General features: G+C 41.0%; 1 protein-coding gene across 7 annotated transcripts in view; it reads left to right on the top strand.

The window, feature by feature from the left end:
- The first annotated feature begins 6,647 nt into the window (after positions 1–6,647).
- The window catches only part of tspoap1 (TSPO associated protein 1), a 127,143-nt gene continuing 107,399 nt past the window's right edge, over positions 6,648–26,391 (top strand). For 5 of the 7 annotated variants that reach the window (XM_074671604.1, XM_074671602.1, XM_074671605.1 and 2 more), the window contains exons 1-2: positions 6,648–6,835; positions 10,568–11,572. In XM_074671604.1, the coding sequence (XP_074527705.1) occupies positions 10,712–11,572 (861 nt within the window). In that variant the 5' untranslated portion in view covers positions 6,648–6,835; positions 10,568–10,711. Of the gene's footprint in view, positions 6,836–10,567; positions 11,573–21,969; positions 23,079–26,391 lie in introns of those variants that run through there. The other 2 variants (XM_074671608.1, XM_074671607.1) reach the window with 2 other exon arrangements.

The following is a 26,391-nucleotide window of genomic DNA, read 5'->3' as shown; positions in this document are numbered from 1 at the left end:
TTAGAACACCAGTTTACACTGAGCAGAAACTTGCTCACAGATTACAGTTCAGAAACAGGCCGTGTTGTTTTTTCTCTTAAGATCACCTCTTTGAGTGTAATAAGATCTGTCATTTCCAAATCAACCTGCCGAGCATGTTTGTGGACTGTGAGGACTGTACATCGTTCAGTCTACTTCTTATTTAAAATAATTTCACAGAGTTAAACATGAGAACTAATAGATAATGAAAAAAGGCAGAAAGTAAAGCCTTTTTCTTTCTTTATTCTTTAAAAAAATGAAATAAAATGAAAAGGGGTGTTACTTTGGATTGAGTCAAATGACACTAACTGTAATCTTTTGAAAAAATCAGGTATACTGATGCATGAAAGTGATGAATTAGTAAAAGTGTCAAGTCATTTTACCCTTCCTGCTGGCTACCATTAAATCCTGAATTTGTTCACTGTAGATGAACATCACACTGAGTTTCATACATATGATAGGTGCATCTTATGTTTTGATTGATGATTCGTGGAAAATCCTGCTGCTGTGTTACATAACCTCCTGGGTGTTCAGTAGGAGGTTAGCTGAGGTAACAGGCGTGGTGCTACATTTTCATTTGAAGCCTAGTGTTGGACTGAACACGCTGGTGCCATCGCACGGCAGGATGCCAACTCAGTCACTATGATAAAAAAAAAAAAGTCTGAAAAGAATGGAACATAAAGGAGTGTAAGAGAGCACCAGGCCTGGATGTGTGACCAAAACAACTGAAGAGGATTTTATTAGAAACACTGTAACTCTATAAATTACTGGTGATCATATATTATGTCACATTAAAAGATGAAGACAAAGGTGTACATGGGCACCAGAGACTCTTCATTCTCACAGATCAGGTTATACCAGATAAAACTGAAGGGGTATAAATCAGGGGCGGCATTATGGGTAGACCCAAAGGGTCCCAGGCCCACGCTAAGTGTTTCTTAAAATTTAAAATGTTTTTAAATCAGTTTGAGGAGAGCATGGTAAAAATCTGTCTCTTCATGTTCATTTTATTCTTGTCAGATGTTCTGTCTTTGTAAAATGAGTCATGTTTTTTAGCCTGTTGGAAACAATCAGCCTCATGTGAACGGGATAAGAATATTATTTTGGGAAAAACTGTGGATTTTTATTTTATTTTATTTAACCCTGGTCAACATCCTTGGTCTTACATAGTGGAATAAACTGTAGCTGTGCAGCCTGTCATCACCCATCACCTGTCTGAAACGGAAAATGAAGCACATCAGCTGTAGCGGCCATATTGGTAGTGGCAAGGGCTAGGGTACAGCTATAGGGCGCCTGTCGGTCACGTGACCCTGAGCTGTGCCTCTGATTGGGCTGAGTTTGCGATCTTACTATCCAACTCTGAACGGAGTTAGGAAAAATTCACCCTCTGTACAGTGTGTGCTGATAGTAAAATTAGTGACTCTGACAGGAGACGTTTTTTGAACCAGGCTGTAAATAGGTTAATTTCTGCTTTGGAACTGACTTTTTTTTGGCTTGGTGTGTATGTGACTTCCAGTACTTCCAGAGCAAGCCTCAAGTGGACACTCGAGAAACTTTAGCATTGTCTCATATTCTAAGACCAGAGGTTGCTGCTTGGTTAGAGCGCCACTCTTTGGTCAGTACCGTGAAGAGCCTTTGCAGGTAGCTCTATCTGATGCAGAACAGGGTTATAAAAATGCAAACTAAAGGTGAAAACACAACCAGAGCCGCTTTAAAACCACACATAGTAACATGAGGATGTTGTCAGTCATTTTTCTTAATTAAACTAATGATCTACAAACTTTTGTAACTTAAGAAACAGAAATTTGTCTGGCCCAACCAAAACTGAAATTCTGGCTCCGTCCCTGCTTCAAATATTCTATGTTGGAAAATGTGGAATCTGTGTCATTAAATCTTCTCTACTTTTCTGATGAGATTGAGATCTACATCCTGGAAATATTCAAAGCTATGAAACAGAATTAGGTGTGGAGCTCAAGCAGTGTCCAAGCATGACCCAGTTCAAAAAGCAGCACAAGCACATGGTTTTCACAAGGTACAGGGAGGAAGAAAGGCTTCAAAAACCAGGTGTTTTCAGTAATGATGTGTTGTATTGTTATTTACTCTATTTATTTTCTATTTCTGTAAATACTCATAAGGTAATGTGTAAATATGTATGTTTAACTATGTAGCGGAAAATGGGTGGGTTTTAAAATAAGCTTTTGCTTCATCCCACTCCTTTCAGACATGTTAAGGTGCATTCTGTTATTTATTTATTTATTTTTTTAATGATTGATCTCACTGGTTTGTTATTGTTTAGTTTTTTTTGTTTAGTTTTGTCTAGTTTAGTTTTCTTGCGTTTTCCACTTTACTTCTTGCATTATTCACACACCTGTTAGAAATAAAGCATTTATAAATTGTGCTTTATATATTTTGATATAAAACATGTGAAATTGTTGATGTCACCAAAACAAATCATAGAACTATGACCAGAAATGAGTCTTGCTGGGCAAATATGGGCAAGTGAGTGCAAACAGTGAACACATGTCAGAGCATAATTCATATGAAAACTAGAAAAGCGCTCAGAGAGCCCAGACCTCTGTCAAGCGTATTGTGATTGTCACCAACACTTAAGTCCTACTTTAATGTTATACTCCCTTTCAGCAGACTGTCTGCTACAATTTGGTGTTAGTTGCAGGTTTGTACGATAATTTGTTACCTGACAGTGTTGAAAATTATGATGACCCAGCACATATTTCATATTCCTGATCTTAGAATCCAGAATATTGCCAGGATCTGGATCAAACTTTAACATATGTCAGAAATTATGGTGACCTTGTCTTGCATTGTTTTGCAGAGCAATCTGATAATTTATGGTGGAGTTATATACACATATGGTGTGTAAAGTATCCTTTAAAAAAGTCCTGGATCCAGATGGTGATCTTGATCATCTACTTATCCCATTTTGAACATTTCCTGAAAGTTTCATCAAGATCCGTTTGTTACTTTTTGAGTTATGTTGTTCTGTTCTGTATTGTATATTGTAACTAAGGGATGTAGATATTAACCTTTATTTTAAGCAGGTCCTCAGATCAAAACTGCAAAAGCAGGTGCAGACAAAAACATGTCTGAAACATCAGATGTAAATTTATAGACTTCACAAAACGTTACATGTTCAGGTTCCTGTAAGCAGATAGTCACATGCAGAGCTGTTTTCAGGAGTATCACTTCTGCAGATATAAAAACACAGTTTGAGGCAAACTGTACTGAATGATTAAAGAGCTGCAGTGTGCAGTGTGCAGTGTGTGTGTGTGTGTGTGTGTGTGTGTGTGTGTGTGTGTGTGTGTGTGTGTTTGTGTGTTTCTGCCTCTTCCCAACAGTCTGCCACACGTGAGCAGACAGAGATGGAAATGAAAGAGGGAGCAGCCCAAGGACGCTCTGATAGCACACACACACACACACACACACACACACACACACACACACACACACACACACACACACACACACACACACACACACACACACACACACACACACACACACACACACACACACACACACACACACACACACACACAGCACACAAAGCTGTACTCTGAGTCTCTTTTTCTGTCTGTGTCTGTCTCCCCCCTCTCTAAATGCACATACATACAGAAAGTACCTCAATACATGCAAGCTCTCAGTCCCCAGCAGTCAGACAGAGATTGTACAGACTGCTGGGGAGGCTCAGTCCTGGACCCTGTGGAGGTGGAGACTGGCTGGGCTGGAGAGTGGTGGATGGGCCGTCGTCATCTATTTTCTTGTGGACCTTTTTGTACTTTCTGTACACTTTCTTACTTTTGTTTGATTGATTGCTGCTGTGACTCCTGAATTTTCCCTCAGGGATAAATAAAGTATTTACTATCTTTCTATCTATCTTTCTATCAAAGGATTCAAACCTAAACCACAATAAAGTGTTAAACACTGAAGATTCTTATTTTTTATATGACTGCCCCATGGTGGTCAGTAATGGTATCACTTATCATTATCATTGCTGATGATTTTTGGCAACATGCCATTGAAAGGTATGTACATACCTCTGAGGATTTATACATTTCAGTATCACTGTCTTTTGCCAAATAAAGGATATCTCAGTAAGCTTTTTTTTATCAACACACAGGGATCATATGAAACATTCCTGTTGATGAAATCTTAACGTGCAGGGTTTAAGATGCAGGATGAAATAGAAAAATGGGATTGTATCAGGAGAAACAACAGGATGTTGTGCAGAACCCAATGTTAAAAAGAAAAGATGTTATGTTCTTTTTACTTGAATTTGAGTGTTAGAGCACAGTGGAGTCTATTCTCAGCCAAATGAAACCTAAGTTGATTTCTAGAAACCCAGAGTGATTAAAAGTAAAACCAAATGTAGAACACAGCAAGCCCTCATGGGAATAAGAGCCCCGTCTGCTCTTAACGCCACCTACAGGCTGTTTGTCTCTCTCTAGGCTCTGTGTGTCCTCAGCTGCCTTTTATCAGCCTCTTACCTTCACTCCTGTTCTCCTGTTCCCTGAGTCCATGCACATGCTTCAGTCTATAGCTGCAGTGTCACAATCCTTTCCCTTCTACAGCCTCACTCCCTACAGCTGCTTCCTTTTTTAGTGTGTGTGTGTGTGTGTGTGTGTGTGTGTGTGTGTGTGTGTGTGTGTGTGTGTGTGTGTGTGTGTGTGTGTGTGTGTGTGCGTGTGTGTGTGTGTGTGTGTGTGTGTGTGTGTGTGTGTGTGTGTGCCTGCCAGTAGTCAGTAGAGGCATCCCTTTGAGCTTAGATTAAGTAAATTTATTTTCAGCTCCTCCTGCTGTTCACTGTCTGCTGCTTCATTTCTTCCTCTGTTTGCCAGTTATTCAAAACTGTGGCACAGGAAACGTTTTGTTATTGCTTTGAAAATAATTCAGATAAAATGGAGTGTTGATTGATGAGGTTTGTTTTCAGATTCTTTCTAAAATAAATAAATAAATAAAAACAAACAAACAAACAAACAAATAAATAAATAAATAAATAAATAAATAAATAAATAACAAATATACAGAGTACAAAAGCATAGTAAGCAAGTGCACAACCTTTTTCCTTTTTTTTTTCTGACCCACATCACCCCAAGTCCATCCCATTACCTGAGTTCTGGAAGAGAAAATTATATATTAATTTAAAAAAAAAAAAGAAAGAAAGAAAGAAAGAAAATAAAAAGAAAAAAGAAAAGAAGAAGAAAAAGTTATGTATTGAACTCTCGTAGAGAAATAGTAAATAATTAATAATACAAACAAAATGATATAGAGTAAAATGTAAATTATGAAGGAGGAATAAAAAAAAATTTAATTAATTAATAAATTAAAAAAAAAGCAAAAAATGGCAAAATGATGTTTTATTTTTAAGAGATGATTTTAAAGTAGTTTTATAAAACTTTTAGAAAACTATCATCTGAATCCACAACTTCCTCCTGTGGTTATATGCTAACAAAACTAAAACTGTGATAATAACAATTAAAAAATTATAAAGTATTTTCTCTACTCATCGAATAAATTCGGCTCTATTACAGATTAATGTATGTACAAGTGTCTGCCTAGTTTATTATTAGTTGAGTTCGTTTATTAAGCATGAAAAATAATGCAATTCTCTTTCTTCATATTTTTCTTGCCTCATCCTCTCATTCAGTATCAGTATATACATGCAGTACCAGGCTGTCGCCACTAGTGGTCAGCAATGTCTTTAATGATAGCTCGAATCGAATGCTATGCTGCCTTTTAGGTATGTAGGAAATTGTAAAGATATTGTGGAAGCAAGAAATTTAAGGACTCCACATTTTTTGCAGTATGAAAGGTGAGTAACAGATGTAAACGCTATCAGAAATGGAGAATACAAGGGTGAATGCAAAGTAAACTTTAAAAAAAATATAACTACAACAAAATACACTCATTCATCAGTCAAATGGCCACCTCGGTTCTGTGTTGAACCTATGTTATGTGATATGTCTGTGCATTTTATTTTTATTTTTTGTCCAGTATATTTTTTATTTTTTATTTATTTATTTATTTTTTTGTTGCTGTTGGTGGTTCTGTACATACTTGTCTTAGGATACATAATCATATTGTTTTATTCCATGTGTTCGTTTTGTAATGTTTGCACTACGCACTTTGCTGCTGTGACAATAAATTCTCCATTGTGAGACAAATAAAGGACTGTCTTATCTTACCTTATGTTTACACGATTTCCATTTTGTTTAAGGAACAATGGAATTCTATTCCACCTAACTTTTGAATCTCACTTGGAATTTTTTTTTTCTATCTTTGTCATTTAATTCTCAAATAAACGAGAACCAACAACAGCAAACAAAAACCCAAGACGAAGGAAAAACATAAAGCTCCAACACAGAACATTGTCACAGACCTCACATTAAAAAATAAAACCATACACTGAATCAGCCAACAAACTTCTCCGACGTCGTCCGTACTTGCATAACAAAAAATCGTGGAAAACACAAGTGGTATTTAAATATAAAACCATTATTATACTTAACACAAACACGGTGGTTTACAACCTGCACATGTCGTGGAACCAAAGTGACGGAGCTGACCTGAACGCAGCACGGTGACTGGTTTGTCCAGCAGAGTGACGCTGGACGCGGATCGTGAATGTTGACACGGGAGTCGAGCCTGACAGATAAACAAACCCGTCCTGCATGGCTCCCTGGACTCTAAACAATTAACGGTTCCTCTCAGTGTCCTCTGACAGCTTCCTCGACAGTCTGCAGAGGTACACTGGTTGACAGAGAGTGACACATGTAAAGTTAAAGGAGTTCGCTGAGAGGTGAGTTAAACAAGTTGATGCGAGAAAAGTTAACGGTTAACGGGTAGCTAACAGGACGTTGGTAGAAAACCTTTAACGTGTCTGGACTTAAAAATGAACTGCGGCATGTTATCACAGTTATTTAACAGCTTTGAATGCATTTAAGGCTTCTACCCATCCACGTAAAGCCTAGCTAATTTATGCTAGTTAATTAGCCGCTGACCAGACCCCCTGTGTGTGTGTAATCTGATGCGTGTGTGCATCTCTGTGTTGAACAGCTGGTGTGTATAAATGGAGTAAATGCAGCTAACGGTGCATTGATGTTAGCACTCTGTATTATAAAGTTCACCAGTTCACTTGTTGCGTCCTCGGCTGGCTGCTCCTGGGTAGACAGTATAAGCTGCATTAATCGCATCTACAGCCATGTAAACAGAGAGAGTGTGTTGTTAATGTTTATATCAGCCCTCTAAGATATTTGTGTCAAACAGCTTCAGCAGAAGGTGCCAGTTTATTGGTTTGGAAAAGTAAACATCTAATCTGTCTAATCTGCTGTGATATAGGATTTTAGTTTATTGTTTCATAAAATGCAGCAAATGTAGACGACACATCAGGACTGCAGGCTGTATGGATAAGCACCTGTACACTTCTACTACAGAGCTGTGCTGTTGTGGTGCATGCAAAATGTAGTTAGGAGTCTGCATGCTGAATTGCTGTGCTTCCTCTCTGAAACTTTCAGGTGATTCCAGCTCTTTCTCTGAACCATCACTCACAGAAATCATCAATATTACAACCATCACCTTTTTCACTGTGCTGGAAAGTAAAGCAGGCTAATTTGGATTTTATTTAAGTTCAAACTAAAACCAAAAATATATCCATGGATGATGAGTGACTTGGTGACTTGGTGAGCTCTATAGAAAGCGAACACTTCTTTGAAGCGGACATATCATGCTGATCCCAATTCTACCTGCGGGTACAAATAAAGTAACCTGAACCTGAACCTAACCCTGATCCCTGATTTAATACTTACATATAATATAATAAATTTGAAAACAAGACCTTACACCCCCTGAATTTTCAAAAAATGAGGTATAGTATTTTTTCTGATATCCTAGAACAAGATTGTTTGCCTCTGAAAATAGGTCATTGACATTTGGCCGCGAGATTTCGACCATCGTGACGACACGAGGATCCTTCCTTTTTATTGGAGTAATCTGATAAAGCAGCTCCTCCTCTGTGATGTCAGTTAGACACACAACCAAGAGCCGAGTATAAATACAGCTCCCGACCAGCTCTGGCTAACTTGACTGAGTGCTGGATGCAGGGACTCTGCTCTGCTGAGCAGCTCGGCTTTACATGGTGAATTAGCAGTTAAAACACTGTAGTTTTAGCAGACGTAATGCTTGTGAGACGGTGATATTTGCATGCTTGTTCTGACATGCACTGTGAACCTGGACCACAATAATGCTGCGGTAATAACATAGTGACGAACTGACGGTAGAGGCGATCTTTAGACTACACTTTCAGCATGATGGATAAAACAGACAGAGAAAAGTGAAGGAGCAGGATGGAGCCCTGTTATAGAAATAGTTTATTGGTGAAGTCTGCCTATATTTCCACGTATAAACTATACATGTTACAGTACCGGTTTGACTCACCACACTGAAGCATCCTGAGATGATCTGTGTCGAGGTGGATTTTCTTCCTCCTGAGCTGCAGAACCGTCCGGGTCTGACTCGGGGTCCAATACAAAAGGACGTATCCTACACTCTGCCATTTTATTAGTGCTATCAATGCCTTACGGTGAAGTATTGGCAAACAGCAAACTCGCTCGGTCTGCCCCATCCAATATGGCGATTTTGTAAATACTGCCATGCTGCAAAAATCGCCCCCTGGCTCTACCCCCTCCGCCCCTCCGATAGAACTGACCAATCAGAGCACAAAGGGCTGTGACGTTACGAGGTTACTGGAGGTCATTCTGGAAACGGAGCGTTTCAACGAGATCTTCAGAATGGCCTAAAATGAGGATATTGAGAACGCTATTGTGGGGCAATGAAGGAACTAAATGACTTGTACTGAGGGCAGAGATGCTTTTCAGGCATCCTAGTCTGGCATAGTGAAAGGAGAAACAAGCATGATATGTCCACTTTAAGCTCATTTTGTGAAAGAACTTTCAAGCAAAGGTTCTAAGAAGCTAGGAATAAGTTTTTGGAAGAGTATTTACACAGAGTAGTACATTTAAAACCAATTTTGGCACAAACAGAAGTGAGCTCAGCTGAGCTGAGGTGATGTGGTTGGTTACTACTCAAATGTCATGATAAATCTGCACCCTGATCACCCTAAACTAGGGATGTACTATATGATTTCAAAAACTGTGATTATCTCATGGTTTTTAACAGAATGAGCTTGCAGAAAAATTTTCTTGAAAATTCGCTTAAAACTAGAATAATGTCTTAGATCATGTAACTTTTCTCTTGTTGCTTTGGCAGAATTTTTTTTACCTGTCTCAAGCAATTCAGAGCTCATTTTTGTCTTTAAGTAACTTGAAATGAGACATTTTTCTGGACTGGTCAGGTAAATGTGGCTCTAATTAAGTCTAAAGGGTATTTTCAATTGAAAATAAGACAAGAACACTTGATAAGATTTGAGATTTTTCCAGTGTGAGCTACTGAGCCTAACACACCGTTCCTGATGTCCCCAAAACCTGAGCAGGACAGTGACAGATAGGTAGTTAGACCCATTACATCACTAAGGTTTCCCCTTAAAGTGATACTCCGGGATGGAACAAGTTGGGTCCTATCACAAGGTTTAGGGCAGAAATTACCCCTACAGCAGTGTTTTTGTGCAGCACAAGCCCAGGGCGCTCGCACCAAACACCCTCTCCCTGCTCCTCTGCCGGTTTCCTCTGCACTCAGACGGGGCCATATTTTACTTGACCAAAAACACAAATAAACAGAATCCCACTGAAAAAATCTGATATCAGTCTGCATTCACGCTTTATTTAGAGAATTTTCAGCGCATTACTTTCACACAAAAACACTGCTAAATAAGGCTCTAGTTCTCATCATGTTGTAAAACAGCGCTACCTCCGCTGCAGAGCCACAGCTGGCTATGAGGCGCTCGCTGCTTAGTGTATCAGTCTGCGCGTGCAGTGTGCCAGATATACACAAACGCAGGTATTCTGCCAGGACGAAGAGACTCTAGTTTTCATCGTGTCTCTTCGTCCTGTTAGACTACCTGCATTTGTTCATATCTGGCACACCGCCAAGCGGGTAGCGCCTCGTAGCCAGCTGTGTCTCTGCAGCGGAGGTAGCGCTGTTTTACGCCACAATGAGAACTAGAGCCTTATTTAGCGGTGTTTTTGTGTGAAAGTAACGCGCTGAAAATTCTCTAAATAAAAAGTGAATGCAGACAGATATCAGATTTTTTTGGTGGGAGTCCGTTTATTTGTGTTTTTGGTCAAGTAAATATGGCCCCGTCTGAGTGCAGAGGAAACCTGCAGAGGAGCAGGGAGGGGGTGTTTGGTGTGGGCTCTGGGCTTCTGCTGCACAAAAACACTGCTGTAGGGGTAATTTCTGCACGAAACCTCGTGATAGGACCCAACTTGTTCCATCCCGGAGTATCACTTTAAGCCCACAACACTTTTTGTAGCTTTGCCAACAAGGCTGCTTTTTTTCTCACCACATTCGTCTATAAGTTTCTGTAAAACTGACCATTTCTCACTCATCTCTCACCCTCCTCTGCTCATCGTTCCAGAGATCTGCTGTGATACTTGCATGCTGCATGTCTGATAACCTCCATCACCCACTCCACCTCCTCTCACTCATGATGCACCTCCCATCTTTAACCATACATATGTCTGGCCATTCCTTGTGTGCTGTGCTGTGACTGTTTGGCAACATGAGGAAAGACAGGGATAACTCTCTGGCACTGTCGTCCAAGAACCCACACCAGGGCCAGACCCACATCGGACGAGAGCTGGAGAGGCTGCGCGCTGACTTGGAGGCAGAGAAGAGCAGAACGCAGTGGGCCGGCGGACTCCTCCGTGTGGAGTTCAGACACCTACGAGAAGAAGCAGAGAGGGAAGAGCGGAGAGCTGTGAGGGAGCTGACGGCACGGCGAGGGTGCCAAGAGAAGGGGCGCACAGACAGACACCAGAGACTGCCAGCCAAAGAGGTGAACGCTACAGATGGTGGGCAACACCCTGAGTCCACAGGGAAGGAGGCTTTTTGTTTGCAACGTGGAGAAACGTACACAAAGCTGGAACAGTTGCTGCTCACGCTGTATGAGAAGATAAATGTGGAGCAGCCAGGCCACAAATTGCATCGCAGACAGGACTTTGAGCTAGAAAAGGCCGTGTTCCTCTGCCACCTGCTCGACGCTCATGGAAGACTGCTGCAGAGGAGGAACAGAGCAGGACACCCCGCAGCAGCAGCTCATGCAGAAAGCAGCTCTTCCTGCCAGACAAAGCCTCTCCTGACCTGCTCCAGGGCCCTGCCCCAGAGACCCCACAGTGTCACCAGCTCCCCAAAGAGGAAACCCAAACAAGATGAAAGACGACGGCCTTTAGGGAGGGCGCTGAGTGCAGCTGACCCCTGCACCACCGCTGCGGTTGCTAACACCTGTCGGAGCAGCTCTCTGAAAATTCACCACCCTCCCAGCGCTCCCAATGCAGGCTGGGACTCCCAGCCCCCCTGCTGCTCTGAGTCCTCTGGGTCACACGGGTCACCGCCCTCCAAAGGCATGGACAGAAACATGGAGGTAAGCTATTTCATGCTTTACATCCCTCAGATGGCTTCTGAATGAAATCACACTGCTCCTGTTTCCTCTTCTCTAAGAAGCTGCACCAATGTGAACCTGCTGCTAGTTGTGGTCTTAGCCCGAGTCTGAAACTTGGATAGACATAAAAACACATCAGAACTTGTTCTTATTTTGTCAAATGAAGACGTGAAACTGCTAAACTGCATTCACTTTTTAAATTCTCGTCACATGGATCCAGCATGGCTGCAGGGGGAGGAGGTGATACAGGACGGTAGTGAAAGAGCACAAAAAGCCTTTTTATTTTCCCTTTCACTGTAACAATCAGATTTAATGCGAGAAAGTTTGAACATAAAAGAAGTCTGTCTTAGAAATTTGTGCAGAATGATGATCAAAGAAGCAGAAAAACAAATGCAAATATAAGGATTTACAAACAAGTGTCTTTCTTAGTTTGTTTTTAGTTGAACATGAAAATTTAACTTCAATCACGATGAGAAGCCAAGGGATCAGCTTCAGTATTGGGGCTTGAAAAGTTGGATCAGTGCATCCCTACACACACCCAAAGGTGTATCACTGAATGGTGCAGCATGTTGCAAATCCTTCCCTCGTCAGGTCTCCCTCTGAGGATGTTTGATCACTGAGTAGGTTAGTACAAACAAACAGCTATTGCCAGAGACCAGTCTTATTATTTGTAAACCTGTGTTAAGTTGGGGTGCACTGATCACAATTTTCTGGCCAATCACCGATCTTTGAAAAGCCTGACCTGCCGATACCAATTTGGGCCGGTACTGATTTTTACTTTTTGTTTCTTATAACTGACAGCCTAAACCTTAAATTTTCCAATCTTATTTTACTGAAATCATTGAACAATACCTGTGAAACAATAAAATCTACATGTTTTAACTTAAACAACCAATAAAGCAGGGTTCTCCAACTCCTACCCTGGAGGGCCGAGAGGCTGCAGGTTTTCTTTCCAACCAACTCCAACAGCTGATGTCACTGATTACCTCACCTTCAAGCAGAGAGCAGGGACCAATCAGTGAAATCAGTTGGTGGAGTTTTTGGTTGGAAAGAAAACCTGCAGGCTCTCAGCCCTCCAAGGTAGGAGTAGGAGATCTCTGCAATAAAGTGTGCTGAGTATTAGGTCTCAGAGCAAAAAGCAACAATGGCTGGCTGTCAGACATTTCCAGAGGTATATAAGATCAGTTTTATATGTAAGAATGGGCTGATTACCGATTTCTGATCTCTGATCACCGATCACCAATCCCCCAAAATTAAGGACATCAGCACGGATCAATGCATGTTTAGTGTTAAGCACCTTAACCAGTTGAAAATGTTGCATGATAAGTAGGGATGGGCGAGTACTGGCATCCGTATCAGGCTGATACCTGCCTTTTTTTAAAGTGATACTCCGGGATGGAACAAGTTGGGTCCTATCACAAGGTTTAGGGCAGAAATTACCCCTACAGCAGTGTTTTTATGCAGCAGAAGCCCAGAGCGCTCGCACCAAACACACCCTCCCTGCTCCTCTGCCGGTTTCCTCTGCACTCAGACGGGGCCATTTTTCACTTGACCAAAAACACAAATAAAAGGACTCCCACCAAAAAAAATCTGATATCGGTCTGCATTCACGCTTTATTTAGAGAATTTTCAGCGCGTTACTTTCACACAAAAACACCGCTAAATAAGGCTCTAGTTCTCATTATGATGGAAAACAGCGCTACCTCCGCTGCAGAGACACAGCTAGCTATGAGGCACTCGCCGCTTAGTGTATCAGTCTGCGCGTGCAGCGTGCCAGATATAAACATACACAGGTAGTCTGCCAGGACGAAGAGACATGATGAGAACTAGAGCCTTATTTAGCGGTGTTTTTGTGTGAAAGTAACGCGCTGAAAATTCTCTAAATAAAGCGTGAATTCAGACCGATATCAGATTTTTTCAGTGGGAGTCCGTTTATTTGTGTTTTTGGTCAAGTAAAATATGGCCCAGTCTGAGTGCAGAGGAAACCAGCAGAGGAGCAGGGAGGGGGTGTTTGGCGCGTGCGCCCTGGGCTTCTGTTGCACAAAAACACTGCTGTAGGGGTAATTTCTGCCCTAAACCTTGTGATAGGACCCAACTTGTTCCATCCCGGAGTATCACTTTAAGGTATCGGTACTCTGTATTGGTGAGGGCTCAAGAGGGGGGTCTCGGACTGGTATCAGCCTGAAAAAAGGGGTATCAGATATCCCTGATAATAAGGCAGTATAGCATTATGTGTTTAGTTGCAACTAGGGATGGGCACCTTTTGCGGTTGAAACAACACTGATGCCCAGTACCTGGTAATCTGTATCAGTACTCAACGGTACCAATTTTCTGTACTTTTTTGTGTTTATGTGGTAAAAAATATCATTTTTTAAATAATAAAATATAAAAAATAGACATATTCATTCTTCAATATATAACCTTGCAATGCTGTGTTCATGTTGAGCATGGAAAATCACCTTCTCTTCCTCTCCCTCACAGTGACACGGATGCATTTAGGTACCTAAAAACATGGTACCTTTTAAATTTATGTGACTCAGTACCTGGTACTTTTGACTGAATTTGGTTGGTACCAATAAAAGTACCTAATTTGGAACCCATCCCTAGTTGCAACAATTTGACAGAGTATTGATTAATTTTTCTTGTATTGATTCAGAACACCCTAATTCTTTTATTCATTCCAACTATCTACAACCCTAGTTGCATATCAGTTATGACTTTGTGAAAGTGTGTTAGCACAGATTTTGGTGGTTTGGAAAACTTTTTAACCTAAATTGGATCAAAAATAGTTTAAAATTCAAACACTGAAAGTTGAAACTGAAAAAATGTGATTATTTTAAGGTTATTGTTATTCTTATTTTATGATTAATGTCGGCAACAAGCTTCAAAACAGATGGATCAGAGACATGTTTACTGATGGGTTGACTGTATTGATATTTTTTAGCTTGGTGTGTCTGTATGATATCTGGTGCTTCCACAGTCAGTCTCAAGTGGACCTTCAACAAACTGTAGTTATTAGCATTTCAACTTTGCATCCAGAGGCTGCCGCTTGGTGGTGTCCCACCTCTTCTTTTAGCAGCACTCTGTAAACATCTGGGAACTGAGGAGGCCAGTTTATAGGTTTGGAAAGTTAAATGTCGTCTATTTTTGCCTTGCCTGATGAAGGATTTCAGTTCAGGGTCTATTTTGTTGTGATTTTGTGTAATGATGCACACATTTTTTAAGACTACAGGCACAGTGGATTTGGCACCTGGTGTCTTCATGTTGTATGATGCCATGATGAGTCCCTGAAAGTGTTATTGACTCGTTCATTCAAAACCTGAATATTTGGAACACATTTTTTAAAATGGTGTAGGCACATGAGAAGGGGGGGGGGGGGTTGCAGAGTGTGAGTGGAGGGGGTGTTAGCATGCCTCAGTGTGGGTGGATTTGTTTATGCCTCTTGTTGGAGTGGCAGAAGTGGGTCAGAGTGCTTCCGTTGCTTAAATTTTGGATCCTGTTTTTACATAAGGAGGTTGAATAATTGATCAAAGCCTCAGCTGATTATACAACAGCACATACTCGCTGTGTGTCAGAGTTCTTGTATATTTCCTTCACATATCTGCATTAAACAACTGGCATCTGGATCCTCTCCTGAAATGAGAATCTTACTGTCATTTATGTTAAGATCTGTCTGCATGTGACAAAATGTTTCAATGTTGTCCTGACTTCTTGATGATCCATCACATTTTCTGTGTTTGCTCCCCGCTCTGGTGTCATAGAAAATATTTCATGTCAGACAGATTTGATTTGATCCTCAGTCTCCTGACAGGCAGACAGGCTGTCACTGTGACAGCATGTCAATACAAACTCTTAGTGACTCACATGATGCAGGCGTGATGCATCCCTCTGCTGTCTGCTCTGTAAGATCTGTGTTTTTATGTACTGTACATGTGCTGTGAACAGCACTTGCTGGCTGTAATGCATGCTTTGATGTTTGTTGGTTGTTTTGCTGTCAGCATTCTGAGACCAAACTGAAATGATGAGGAGGATGAAGCAGAAAAGAGGAGAGTTCACTTCATGGTTACTTTCAGACTTCAGGCTCATGAAACCACGGTCTTGTAATCACACTAAAACTGTGTAATAAGCTGAGGCTGTGAAATGACTGAGCGAAGCAAGAAACTTGTTCTGCTGAGGTTGATTTTTTTGGCCAAAGTAAATAGAAATGAGCACATTAGCAACAGTGTCTACAAGTTGAAATAGCCAACAAACAGAAATCAGTGTTTTTACCACAGTGTAAAAAAAGTGAAATGCTCCAATCTTTTGTACAAAAACTATTGTTGAAGGGTTTTGACTAATCAGAGAAAGCTGGGTAATGAGTAAATTTGATACCCTGTCAGTCACACAACTGTTTTTAGGCTAAGAAAAAAAAATTGTCTTTCTTGTAATTAGGACTTCAACTAACGACTGTTTTAGTAATCGATTATTTTACCAATCATATTTACGATTAATCAATGAATCGGGAAAAAAAAAAAAAAAGGATGATAATAAATGATAGTAACATTCGCAAAACCAAAAATGCATTGTTATTTTAGTTGATGACTACTGTTTGCTTAAAGATATAAAAAAACATATTTGAACATAATGAAACTGACCAGATGCTACAATTATAAAGTATGAAAAGTGATATGAATGTGTTGTCTCTTAAAGAATCAACAGTTTGGGAAAAATAACAGAAAATAAATGATGTCTCGTCAGATTAAGAACTTTGTGGGCCAAAAAGGCAAATAAATAAAAATGTGCGCTCAATCTTTTGACCTGCAGGTCAAACAGTACACCCCCCTCTGCCCTACCACTGTCTATTTCAGTTTACGCTAAAGCTAACGTTGTTTTCATGAACTCCTAGTGGTTTTCAGACAGCGAGGTGATTCAATAAAAAGACAAAAGGTGTCCTGAAAGACAAACCATGCATTTCACAACACATAATGGTGTGGATGTGAGATTTTGTAGCTACTCACCTCGCTGTTTAGTTCCCTGGCTTGTTATCAATGAGCCAAACATGTTTGTGTTTTCATCCTGGTTCATTGCAGCCATACTGGTGTGCCATGCAAGGTCATTTTGTCAGTTAACAGGCTGTGTTCTTTACTCAGCGCAAAATACTCCGAAACTCTGGGATTTTTTGGATGAACAGCTTTTCCAGCTCAGCTTCTCCTCGGCCACGCTGATATGTTTACATGTGACACATACAGCCCCACAGCCCAGGTAATCTACACTCCTGTCTGTAGGTGGCGTTAATGCACCTTCAGCTAGTTGCTAACCACTAAATAATCCAACAAAAGGAAGAAGACAAATAAACTGAAGACAAACTAAAACAGTGACGCAGCACAGTGCATCGATTATGGAAAAACATTGTCAGCGCTTCTACTAATCGATTTTTTTATCGATTTAATCAATTCGTCATTGCAGCCCTACTTGTAACAAAGTAAGCCCCTGTAAATTCCAAGAATAGCTGGTGAAGAAATTGAAATCAAAATGCCTGTTTTTAACCTTGCTGCACACAGCTATGAGTGCTGTGACCTTTACAGGAACAGCACAAAGACTGCTGCACTTCATCAAAGCTGATACACTCCAGAGCCTCAGCAAGCATTGTAAATCCAGAGCAGGCACAAAGAATCTGAATATATTAAACCTGACTTTTTGGAGAGCTAGCTGAGATGAAATACTCAATCACTCCATCAATCTGTGACTTATAATACAGCTGTTTGTTTTAGTGTGTGAGACAAAACCTGAGTAACGTGGTGTGAATAGTTCTTCATTCTAATGGTGTGAACATTTCATATGTGTAAATAAAATAGCTCATCAGTTTAACTTCACAGGCAGCTTGTACAGGGAACACTAACAGGGGTCCTGAAAATTCCTTTCAAAATCAAACACTATTTTAGTTCAATCCATTATTGTAAAAATATAAACTGAAATTTGGAATTTGTGTAATAGAAAACTATTCAGGCCAAAAATGTTCGAAGACATCCGGGGTGACTGAATCATAATAATGACAGGATCAGTGGCAGCAGATTATTTAGGAGACACAGTTATTAGAGATGGGTAATGATTTTCAAATGTTAAACAAGTCATTGACAAAAAAGTTCAAACTTAAAGAAAAAGAAACAAAACATTGTTTTGCTGCATCTTATGGCCAAATTACATCACATGCGTCTCCAGTCCGGCTCTGCTCTGTCATGGCACCAGGTGAGATAAGTTTCTATTCTAGTCACTGTGTCAACTGAGCATGTAGCACCATCCTATTTTTGCCGAATGCCGGAGCTGTGTCGCGTCAGTTTAACAAAAAAGCAGATTAAGCAGGAAGTTGTGCACAGAAACCACTAACTCCTGACTTTCAAAATAAAACAACCTGGGTCAAATCCAGATCGTATGTAACTTCACCACAACAACAATCTGACATAATGAGCAGAGCCAGGAGTCAACAGGTTTGAGGTTTTACAGCCCAAACCAGAATGAGTTGGAGCTCATTAATAGACTGGGAAGTGCAGGGGACTGTTTCGAGAGAATAAACAGAAATGATGTGCAGCACAAACTCTGCAAGGTTAGGCTAGCATATCACAAATCAACCATACACAACCATGTGAGAGTGATGTATGCAGGAGACAGTGGGGCGCTGTCTGCACAGCGACAGTCAATGGCAAGCTTCATCATCCAGAGAAGTAAGTCTGATGATCAACATGCAAAGCTAGCACAGCCCTCTTCCTCTTTGTCACGATCTCATGTTGGCAGATATGTGTGGGGGTGGAGGCAGCAACTGAGGGGGTGTCTGAATAATTTCCCAATAGTTACTAGCAAATATCCAATAGCTCTTTTGCTTAAAATGCCCTTACCCTAACGGATACATGTTCACATAGGTAGTCTAGTTTTCTACCCACCAGCTAAATTAAATATCTTAGGGTTTGTTTGTTTTTTGTTCATAGTTGTCTGTTTTGGATTGGCCTGTTGGAGCAGGCCACCGGTCTCCTGCACTGCTATTTTTACAGTTCCTGGGTGAAAAAGTTTAGGAACCCCTGGTCTAGACAGTCCATTAGGATTGAAATTATTTTTGAAAAGCAAAACGTCTGTCATTTGGTCCATCTATATTAGCTCATTGTTATAATAATGAAATAATCACCTTAAGGTAACTTCAAATAGCAAGCGTTGGCCCCTGATCTCATGTCCTCACAGCTGCAGATGTGGCTCTGCAAAGCAAAAGGACTGACGCCGCTCCTCTGAACATGACCGGCTTTCTTCCACTTGAGTTGATTATTGTTGAACTTTTTTCAGCTTGCCATTAGGAGAGCACTGGTCTGATCGCCCTGATCTAGATCTGCTCCCAATGCTGACCTGGTTCAACTGTGTGGCTGTGGCCATGCTATGACCGATGCCTTTATATCACCGTTTAGAGTTTCCTGGTGGTGTATATTCAGCTTTGGTTTCATGTTACTTTGCAAGGAGTTGGATTCAAATGAGCAGCGCGACAAACATTCTCTGAATGCAGGAAACTTTTTTTTAATTGCTACTTAAAGGGGACATATCATGTTGATCCCTGATTTAATACTTACATATATAATAAATTTGAAAACAAGACCTTACACCCCCTGAATTTTCAAAAAATGAGATATTGTATTTTTTCTGATATCCTAGAACGAGATTTGATGCCTCTGAAAATAGGACATTGCCAGTTGGCTTCCAGATTTCGACCGTCGTGACGACACGAGGATCCTTTCTTTTTATTGGAGTAATCTGATAAAGCAGCTCCTCCTCTGTGATGTCAGTTAGTCACACAACCGCTACCAAGGGATACACCCACCAAGAGCCGAGTATAAACGTATTAACTATACATGTTAGAGTACCGGTTTGACTCACCACACTGAAGCGTCCTGAGATGATCTGTGTCGAGGTGGATTTTCTTCCTCCTGAGCTGCAGAACCGTCCGGGTCTGACTCGGGGTCCAATACAAAAGGACGTATCCTACACTCTGCCATTTTATTAGCGCTATCAATGCCTTATGGTGAAGTTTTGGCAAACAGCAAACTTGCTCGGTCTGCTCCATTCAATGTGGCGATTTTGTAAATTCTGCCATGCTGCAAAAACCGCCCCCTGGCTCTACCCCCTCCACCCCTCTGATAGAACTGACCAATCAGAGCACAAAGGGCTGTGACGTTGCGAGGTTACTGGAGGTCATTCTCCAAACGGAGCGTTTCAACGAGATCTTCAGAATGGCGTGAAGTGAGGATATTGAGAAGGCTATTGTGGGGCAATGAAGGAACTAAATGACTTGTACTGAGGGCAGAAATGCTTTACAGGCATCCTTGTCTGGCATAGTGAAAAGGAGAAACAAGCATGATATGTCCACTTTAAAGCTGATCAATCCAGGTATAACCATAGACTGTATAAAACATGGACGTAGTCTCCCCGGCGTCACCCGTCTGTTTCTGAAATGGAAAATAAAGCAAATTGGCTATTGCGGCCATATTGGAGGGCTTCGTGTACAGCTATAGGGCACCCGTCAGTCACATAACCTGGGCTGTGCCTCTGATGTTGGATTGGTGTGTATTTGACTTCCTGTACTTCTGGAGCCAGCCCCAAGTGGACACTCGAGAAACAGCAGACTTTAGCACTTCCACATTGTCTCATATTCTTAGACCGGAGGTTGCTGCTTGGGTACAACACAGTATCAGTGCAAATGTTGATATTTATTTGCTCTGCTTTTAATTGTCTTACTTAGTATTCATGTTCTCAAAGGTGTAACCTGCTTTATTTCAGTACTTAAAGATGTTATGAGGAGGATCTGTTTTGATTGGACTGCCCCACTACCTTCTGGCCTAGAGTGTCACGCACACTGTTGTAATGACTCTGAGCGAGGTGTGTGCTTGTTTTGGGATTAAAAGGAGATGGAAACAAATGCGCCGAGGTAAGTTATTTATCTGTACAGTTAGGTAGTACAGCTATGGTTTGGAACGCGTCAACAAGCAAACATTGTTGCCAGCTATATGAAGAGCTATTGGCAGCCCAGTGCTCTGACACATCTGTAGGCTAATGGGACAACAAGCTAACGCTGTCAGTTTGTAAGTTGTTTAGTAGCTGTTCATATTATTGCACAGCTGGCAGCTCTGTGCTCTAAGACGTTTCTGTAATATGAAACGTTAGTAAATCCTGGTTATGTCCTGCCAGTCATCTACCAAGCAGAGCTAACGTAACCTCACTCTTCATTTATTGATAGACTCTCAAGTTTGAACAGACCACTGCAGAATAACTGCTGACTGTGGGTTGGAATCAACATTAGTACAAACAGTTTAGGTCATGTGTTAGCCTTTAGCTTGTGCGCCATCACTGCCCTTTTTTCTCTTTCTTCTGCTCTTCTGTCCTTTTTCTGTCTGACAGTTTGGCTCCAGTGTCCACCATCACTACAAAATTAATCACAGAAATCAGCAGAGAAAAACACAGACCTCTCTTCTCACTACTAAACTTAGTCAGCCAGCATAATGTTATCATAAAGACCTAGACATGCTGTAAATCAGACTTGATCGGGAAGCTAAGAAGTAGCATTTAGGAATAACCTGTAACCTTTAATATTGGCACTGATAATCTCATTTTAAAGTGTGGATTAAGATCAGGCATATATCTAGAAGGGAGAATTTTTCAAGATCACTTTCAAACTCCTCACAGCCCCTTTAGATACCAGCAGCATCGTGTATATTATATTTTTTTGATACACCAGCAAATGCCCACCTTTTATTTATGAGACTTTAAATGAATGTAGTCAAAACTTTGCACAGGAGTAGTGATCTTTTTCTTCACAAAAGGAAACAATATGAGTTTAAAAGTCCCAAATTCCTGTTCAGTCCTGGTGATGGTGAAAAGCACAGACATGATAAAATCTATAGATCCAGACCGAGGTTCCTGCTTGTTCAGGTGATTTATGAAGCCACTCATTTAATAGACAATTAGCAGCAGTAAGGCTTAATGTGGGCTTAATTTGTGAACATGTGTTGAGTTGAGTTGTTTTCTTGTAAAGCTCCTCCTGTTCCCTTAACATCCATGTCTTTGACTAAATAACCGCGTCATGAATCAACTTGTCGGAGATCTGCAGTAAAACATTTAAATGAGTCCAGACTGGACACGCTCTGCCCCCTGCCTGCCTCCTGCAGCCTCCCCTGTGTTGCAGTGTGTGCTACCTCTTGAACAATCAATAGGCAGGCAACATCATTCCAGCGTCATCTCCATGGAAACGAGCCCTGGTCGCGGTAATGATTGGGCCCCGTCTCAGAGCCTGCCTTTTTGTGATAGGACGAGGGGAAGCAGTCCTCCCTACCCCCTCCTCCCAGCGACACTCGCCTTCTCACACACACATTTTTCCCTTCGTCCTCTTTCTTCACCTATACGGCGCTGTAACTGAGATGGGATTAAGCAAGCTGTCGGGTCCCGTTGAATCCAGAGGAAAATGCCTTTTGACACGGCAGCATCAATAGGGACAGAGCCTCAGCTGGAAAGTCAACACGCCACCCACATCTGAGCCTCTGAGAGAGGACACGGACTGGAGTGGAGACCTGTTAGTGAGATCGCTCTCTTGTTTTTCTCCACATCGTACGTCTCTTCTTCGTTCCTTTTTCAGTTGGGCCTGCTTGCGCCTTTTTAGCATTTCGTCTGGTGAGACTTGGACTGTTTCCTTTTTTAGGACATGTACTTAACTAAAACCCTCCTCTGACGACGAAGCAGTTAAGCGTGAAGAAAGGAGCTATGTCTAATGTAGTAAGTAGGACTCCACATCTCAAACACAAACCACAGGATGCTCAAGAAAGCTACCAGGACGATGACTTTTCCTGAATTATCTTCATAAGGAAAAGCCAAGGATCTGTCATTTCTCTTTGGAGCTGGTTGTCCTCAATTCAGGAGACGTCACAAGGCGTTGGGAGGAAAGAGGAACCTTTAAATTACGGGTGTATCTCTGACTGCTCTTCTCAGCTTAAACCCTGACAGCTTGAAACTGACAACTATGGCCGTAGTGGTCTTCTGCTCCACATTTCCCCGGCTGTGAAAATCTCTTATGAACTGTTGGAAGGAGAAAAGGATAGAGACTTCTTCATCATTGTGACGCCTGTCTGCCACAGCTGACCCCTGTCAATCTCCTGTAGCAAATGAAACGTCTGTGATGTCTCGGTCTCAGCTGGACACCTCATTTGATCACACTGATCCAATCCATGCTGTGTGACTTTGACTGAAAGTGATGTATGACCTGTGCACTCGGCCCGAGCAGCCTGAGCCTGCACCGGCGCCCGCAGAGATGGAGGGCCGTGATGTGGCTGATGCTCAGCAGGAGTTGAGGAGGTCTGAAGAGCAAGATAATAGGGAGCCTGGGCTCTCAGACAAGGCAGTCCCAAACATCACTTCCACTTCATTGTTGGGGAAAAGGCACCACTCACTTTACGCAAACCTCAATGGATTTGAAGCAGAGGGTGTGCGCAAGGTATGTGTGAAACTTTTCTGAGTCCCAGTCAGTCAAGTGCTCAATCACAACAATATTATATCAAGACACTTTCTAAAAACACTGATAGGTCGAGACCTTCTCATGTTATATTACTAACAGAACCAACATCAAGTCAAGATAAGGAGTCTGATCTCATCTTAACCCACCATGAGTTGAGTATTTAGTCAGTCACATGGTAGAACAAACTTCCTTTAACCCCTTGATGCTTGTTGTTACAAATTTGCATCATACCCTGTCAGGTCTCAGCTAAATTAACTCTGTATCTCATTATTACCTATAGATTCATATTGTACACAAACCAAAGATGGTATCAGATCCACTTTGTTACAATATATTGGTCAGGGGATGAACTGCTCATGTCTATATTTATAATATAGCTTAGTTATAACTATTGTGTGTACTATACTGAAATTTACAATCTCTATTTAATTGAACATCTGTAAGAAAGCAAAAAAACATAAAAATAATCTGTTTTATAATTGTTAATTAATTCAGGCATTAAGGGGTCAACAGACAGAAACCTTGAGCTGGACCAGACTCATGTTAGACAGACGTTTGCTGTAAACCTGTTCAGGGTTAGAGAGAAAGATATAGAAAGAGAGATGGACAGAGTTAATAGTTTGGTGTTGTAGTAGTTATGATGATGATGGTTAAACTGTGACAGGCCATGGAGCATCAAGGAGCATCTCTACTCGCGCCAACAATTATTCAAACCTTTAACTCACTCTTAAAAATCATCAGGTTCCCACGTTTGAAGTGATGTCAAGATACAGAATAAACAAGGGGCAACATCTTCTTTAGAAAAATGAAGCCTATGCTGAAGTGCTAAATGTTGCTATTCATCTAGAATCTGCTCAAGGCTAGCTGCAAGAAGACCGTAAACCATGTACACACCCAGCCATAAAAACAGTTAACATTACAGCAACAGCAACATTAAAAACATATTTACAGCCTGGTTCAAAAAACGACTTGGGTCTAAAATGCTGATTTTACTATTGGCACACACTTCACTGTGAGTGATTTTTTTTTTCTAACTCGGTGGTTTACAAGTTATTAGGATCGTTTGAATGTCAAATCAAAGACACAGGTCACGTGACTGCCGGGCGCTCTGTAATCAGAAGTAAACTCACAGTCATATCAAATGTGGCTGTGTCCGTGGATTGGCTTAATTTCACTGTTTCAGGAACTGACGCCGTGCGGGCTATGTCTATGTTTTACAGGGGTGGGTAAAATATTGATGAATCGATGAGTTGAAATATTTCCTTGCCCAATTCAATATTGATTCAGCAAATCATCTGAAGCGATTCATCTCCTGGCAAGTGACAGGGACTGTGCATGTTATTTGCGTTGAATAGGCGAGGGCCACCAGAGACCAAACAACAAAAAAATGCCTGCCAAAGCAGCAGCAGCATAAAGCTAGATCCTTCAGCTTTAAAGTCCTAGTTTAGGTTGTTTTATTGCCCCAAAACGTGAGGTGGCGTACTACATATGTTCACAGAGAGCATGAAAATCGAAGCATTTAAATCAAAATCGTCTCGAATTGAAACGCGACCTAAAGAACCGAAATCGAATCAAATAGTGAGGTTCTGGGCAATACCAAACCCTAATTTTTTATACTGTCTATGAGAAAAAAACAGCTTTTACCAACTAAAATAGAGCAATACACAGTGAAAGAAACTAAACCAAGGTTTTCTCAGTATAGGTGTTAAGAGTGACTAAGGCATTTAAAGATAGAGATGCATCAGCCTCTGCACTATTGAAGTTCTTTTTAAGAAAACAAGGATGAGTGTTATCTGCAGCTGTGAATCTAAGAACATGATGAAAAACTGAGTCTGGCACTTTTATAGTCGGGATCAATATTTGGTTGTGATTTTAGAACCTATTCACCCTGTAACATGTTATCTGTCTTGTTCTTCAAATTGAAAAAGAAATCAGAAAAAAATAGTTTGACGAAGAAGCAGTTGGATAACGATTGGAGCTAGATAACAAACTTGTGTGCAGCACATGTTTTTGACACCATCTCTGGAACAGAGCTCCAGCTGATGCTAAAAAAACAGAGTTGGCAGGTCTTCAAGGAACCAGTTATGACCTTGTCCTCATTTTCACACCTCGGTATATCCTGTTAGTGTGTGCAGAAGATCCGCTCAGTGGTTGACTGTTGGAAATCAATAGCAAATCAATGAGATTTACGTGTAGTGTGTTGAGGCTCATGGAGCTTACCCAGTGGAAACATCAGTATGAAGAGATGTCACATTTAGTCACCTGTGTGTGGCTTTTAGAAAGTACACAAAGAGCAGAACGATCTGCAACAAGAACAAGAGCAACCTTTGTTGTCAGTTAAGCTCTGGGAAAGATAAAGCTCTTTGGTTACACAGTGACCAGTTTATTTCTTAAGTATTTTCCACCAACAGTGCTTTTACCCTTTGTTTTGGATGATTTTTGACTAAGACAGAATTTCATCTGTTAACTAAGGCTGTAATGTGTAACATAAGCCACTATCTACCCACCCCCACCACTTCATTACCTATTCACCACAATCACAGTGTAGTAAAAGCCCTAATGAAGTGTCAACAACAACAACAGCATGGGAGAAGATGTGCAGCCACAGAAACTGAGAGGCAGTGGTAAATGATGCATTAGAAATAATTATTTGGCCATTTCCCAGCAGTGGGGGTTTACCTTAGTGCTTTTCAGCAGGAGGCTGCCACTCTCAGATTGTTCATAATTACACCATTATTTATCGTGAGGATGCCATGATGGTCCTTTTGTTTATCCCATCACCACTTTCACCCGTGATTGATGAGTGTGTGCACAGGTCTCTGCTGCAAGAAGCTGTTCCTGGAATATATATATTGGAGAATAATTAATCATGATAATTCTTTATAAGGAGAGTAAAACACTGATTTCAGAAGTAGGTACAGCAGAGCAAGGAGACGTGGGTGAAACTAGGGCTGAAAAGATATCTGGCTCAACAGAGTCTCACGTGAATAGGCTGGGTTATAAATGGAGTAGAGAGATGAAGGAAGGTTTTACTGTGGAGGTGATAATCATCAGGACTTAATCACCCAGTGTGGCTTAAACCCCACAATAGAAAGTTATTCTGAATGCTGAAAACGTTTCCAGATGATTCTTTAAGTTGAGAGCTCAATTTTTTTTTTCCAAACAAGTCGTCCATGTGATAATTTTGACACATGAAAATTTAAAAATGACATGTAAAAGCTTTGGGAATATAGTTTTTGCCAGCTAGTTGGACATCTGCAGTGGTTTTTCTCAGACAATGAAGGCAACAGCT

This window comes from Halichoeres trimaculatus, unplaced genomic scaffold (assembly GCF_033239565.1).
Source record: "Halichoeres trimaculatus isolate MK-OKI-2021-1 unplaced genomic scaffold, fHalTri1.1 fHalTri1_scaffold_6, whole genome shotgun sequence".
NCBI classification, from domain to species: Eukaryota; Metazoa; Chordata; class Actinopteri; order Labriformes; family Labridae; genus Halichoeres; species Halichoeres trimaculatus.
This window is presented reverse-complemented; position numbering and strand designations above follow the sequence as displayed.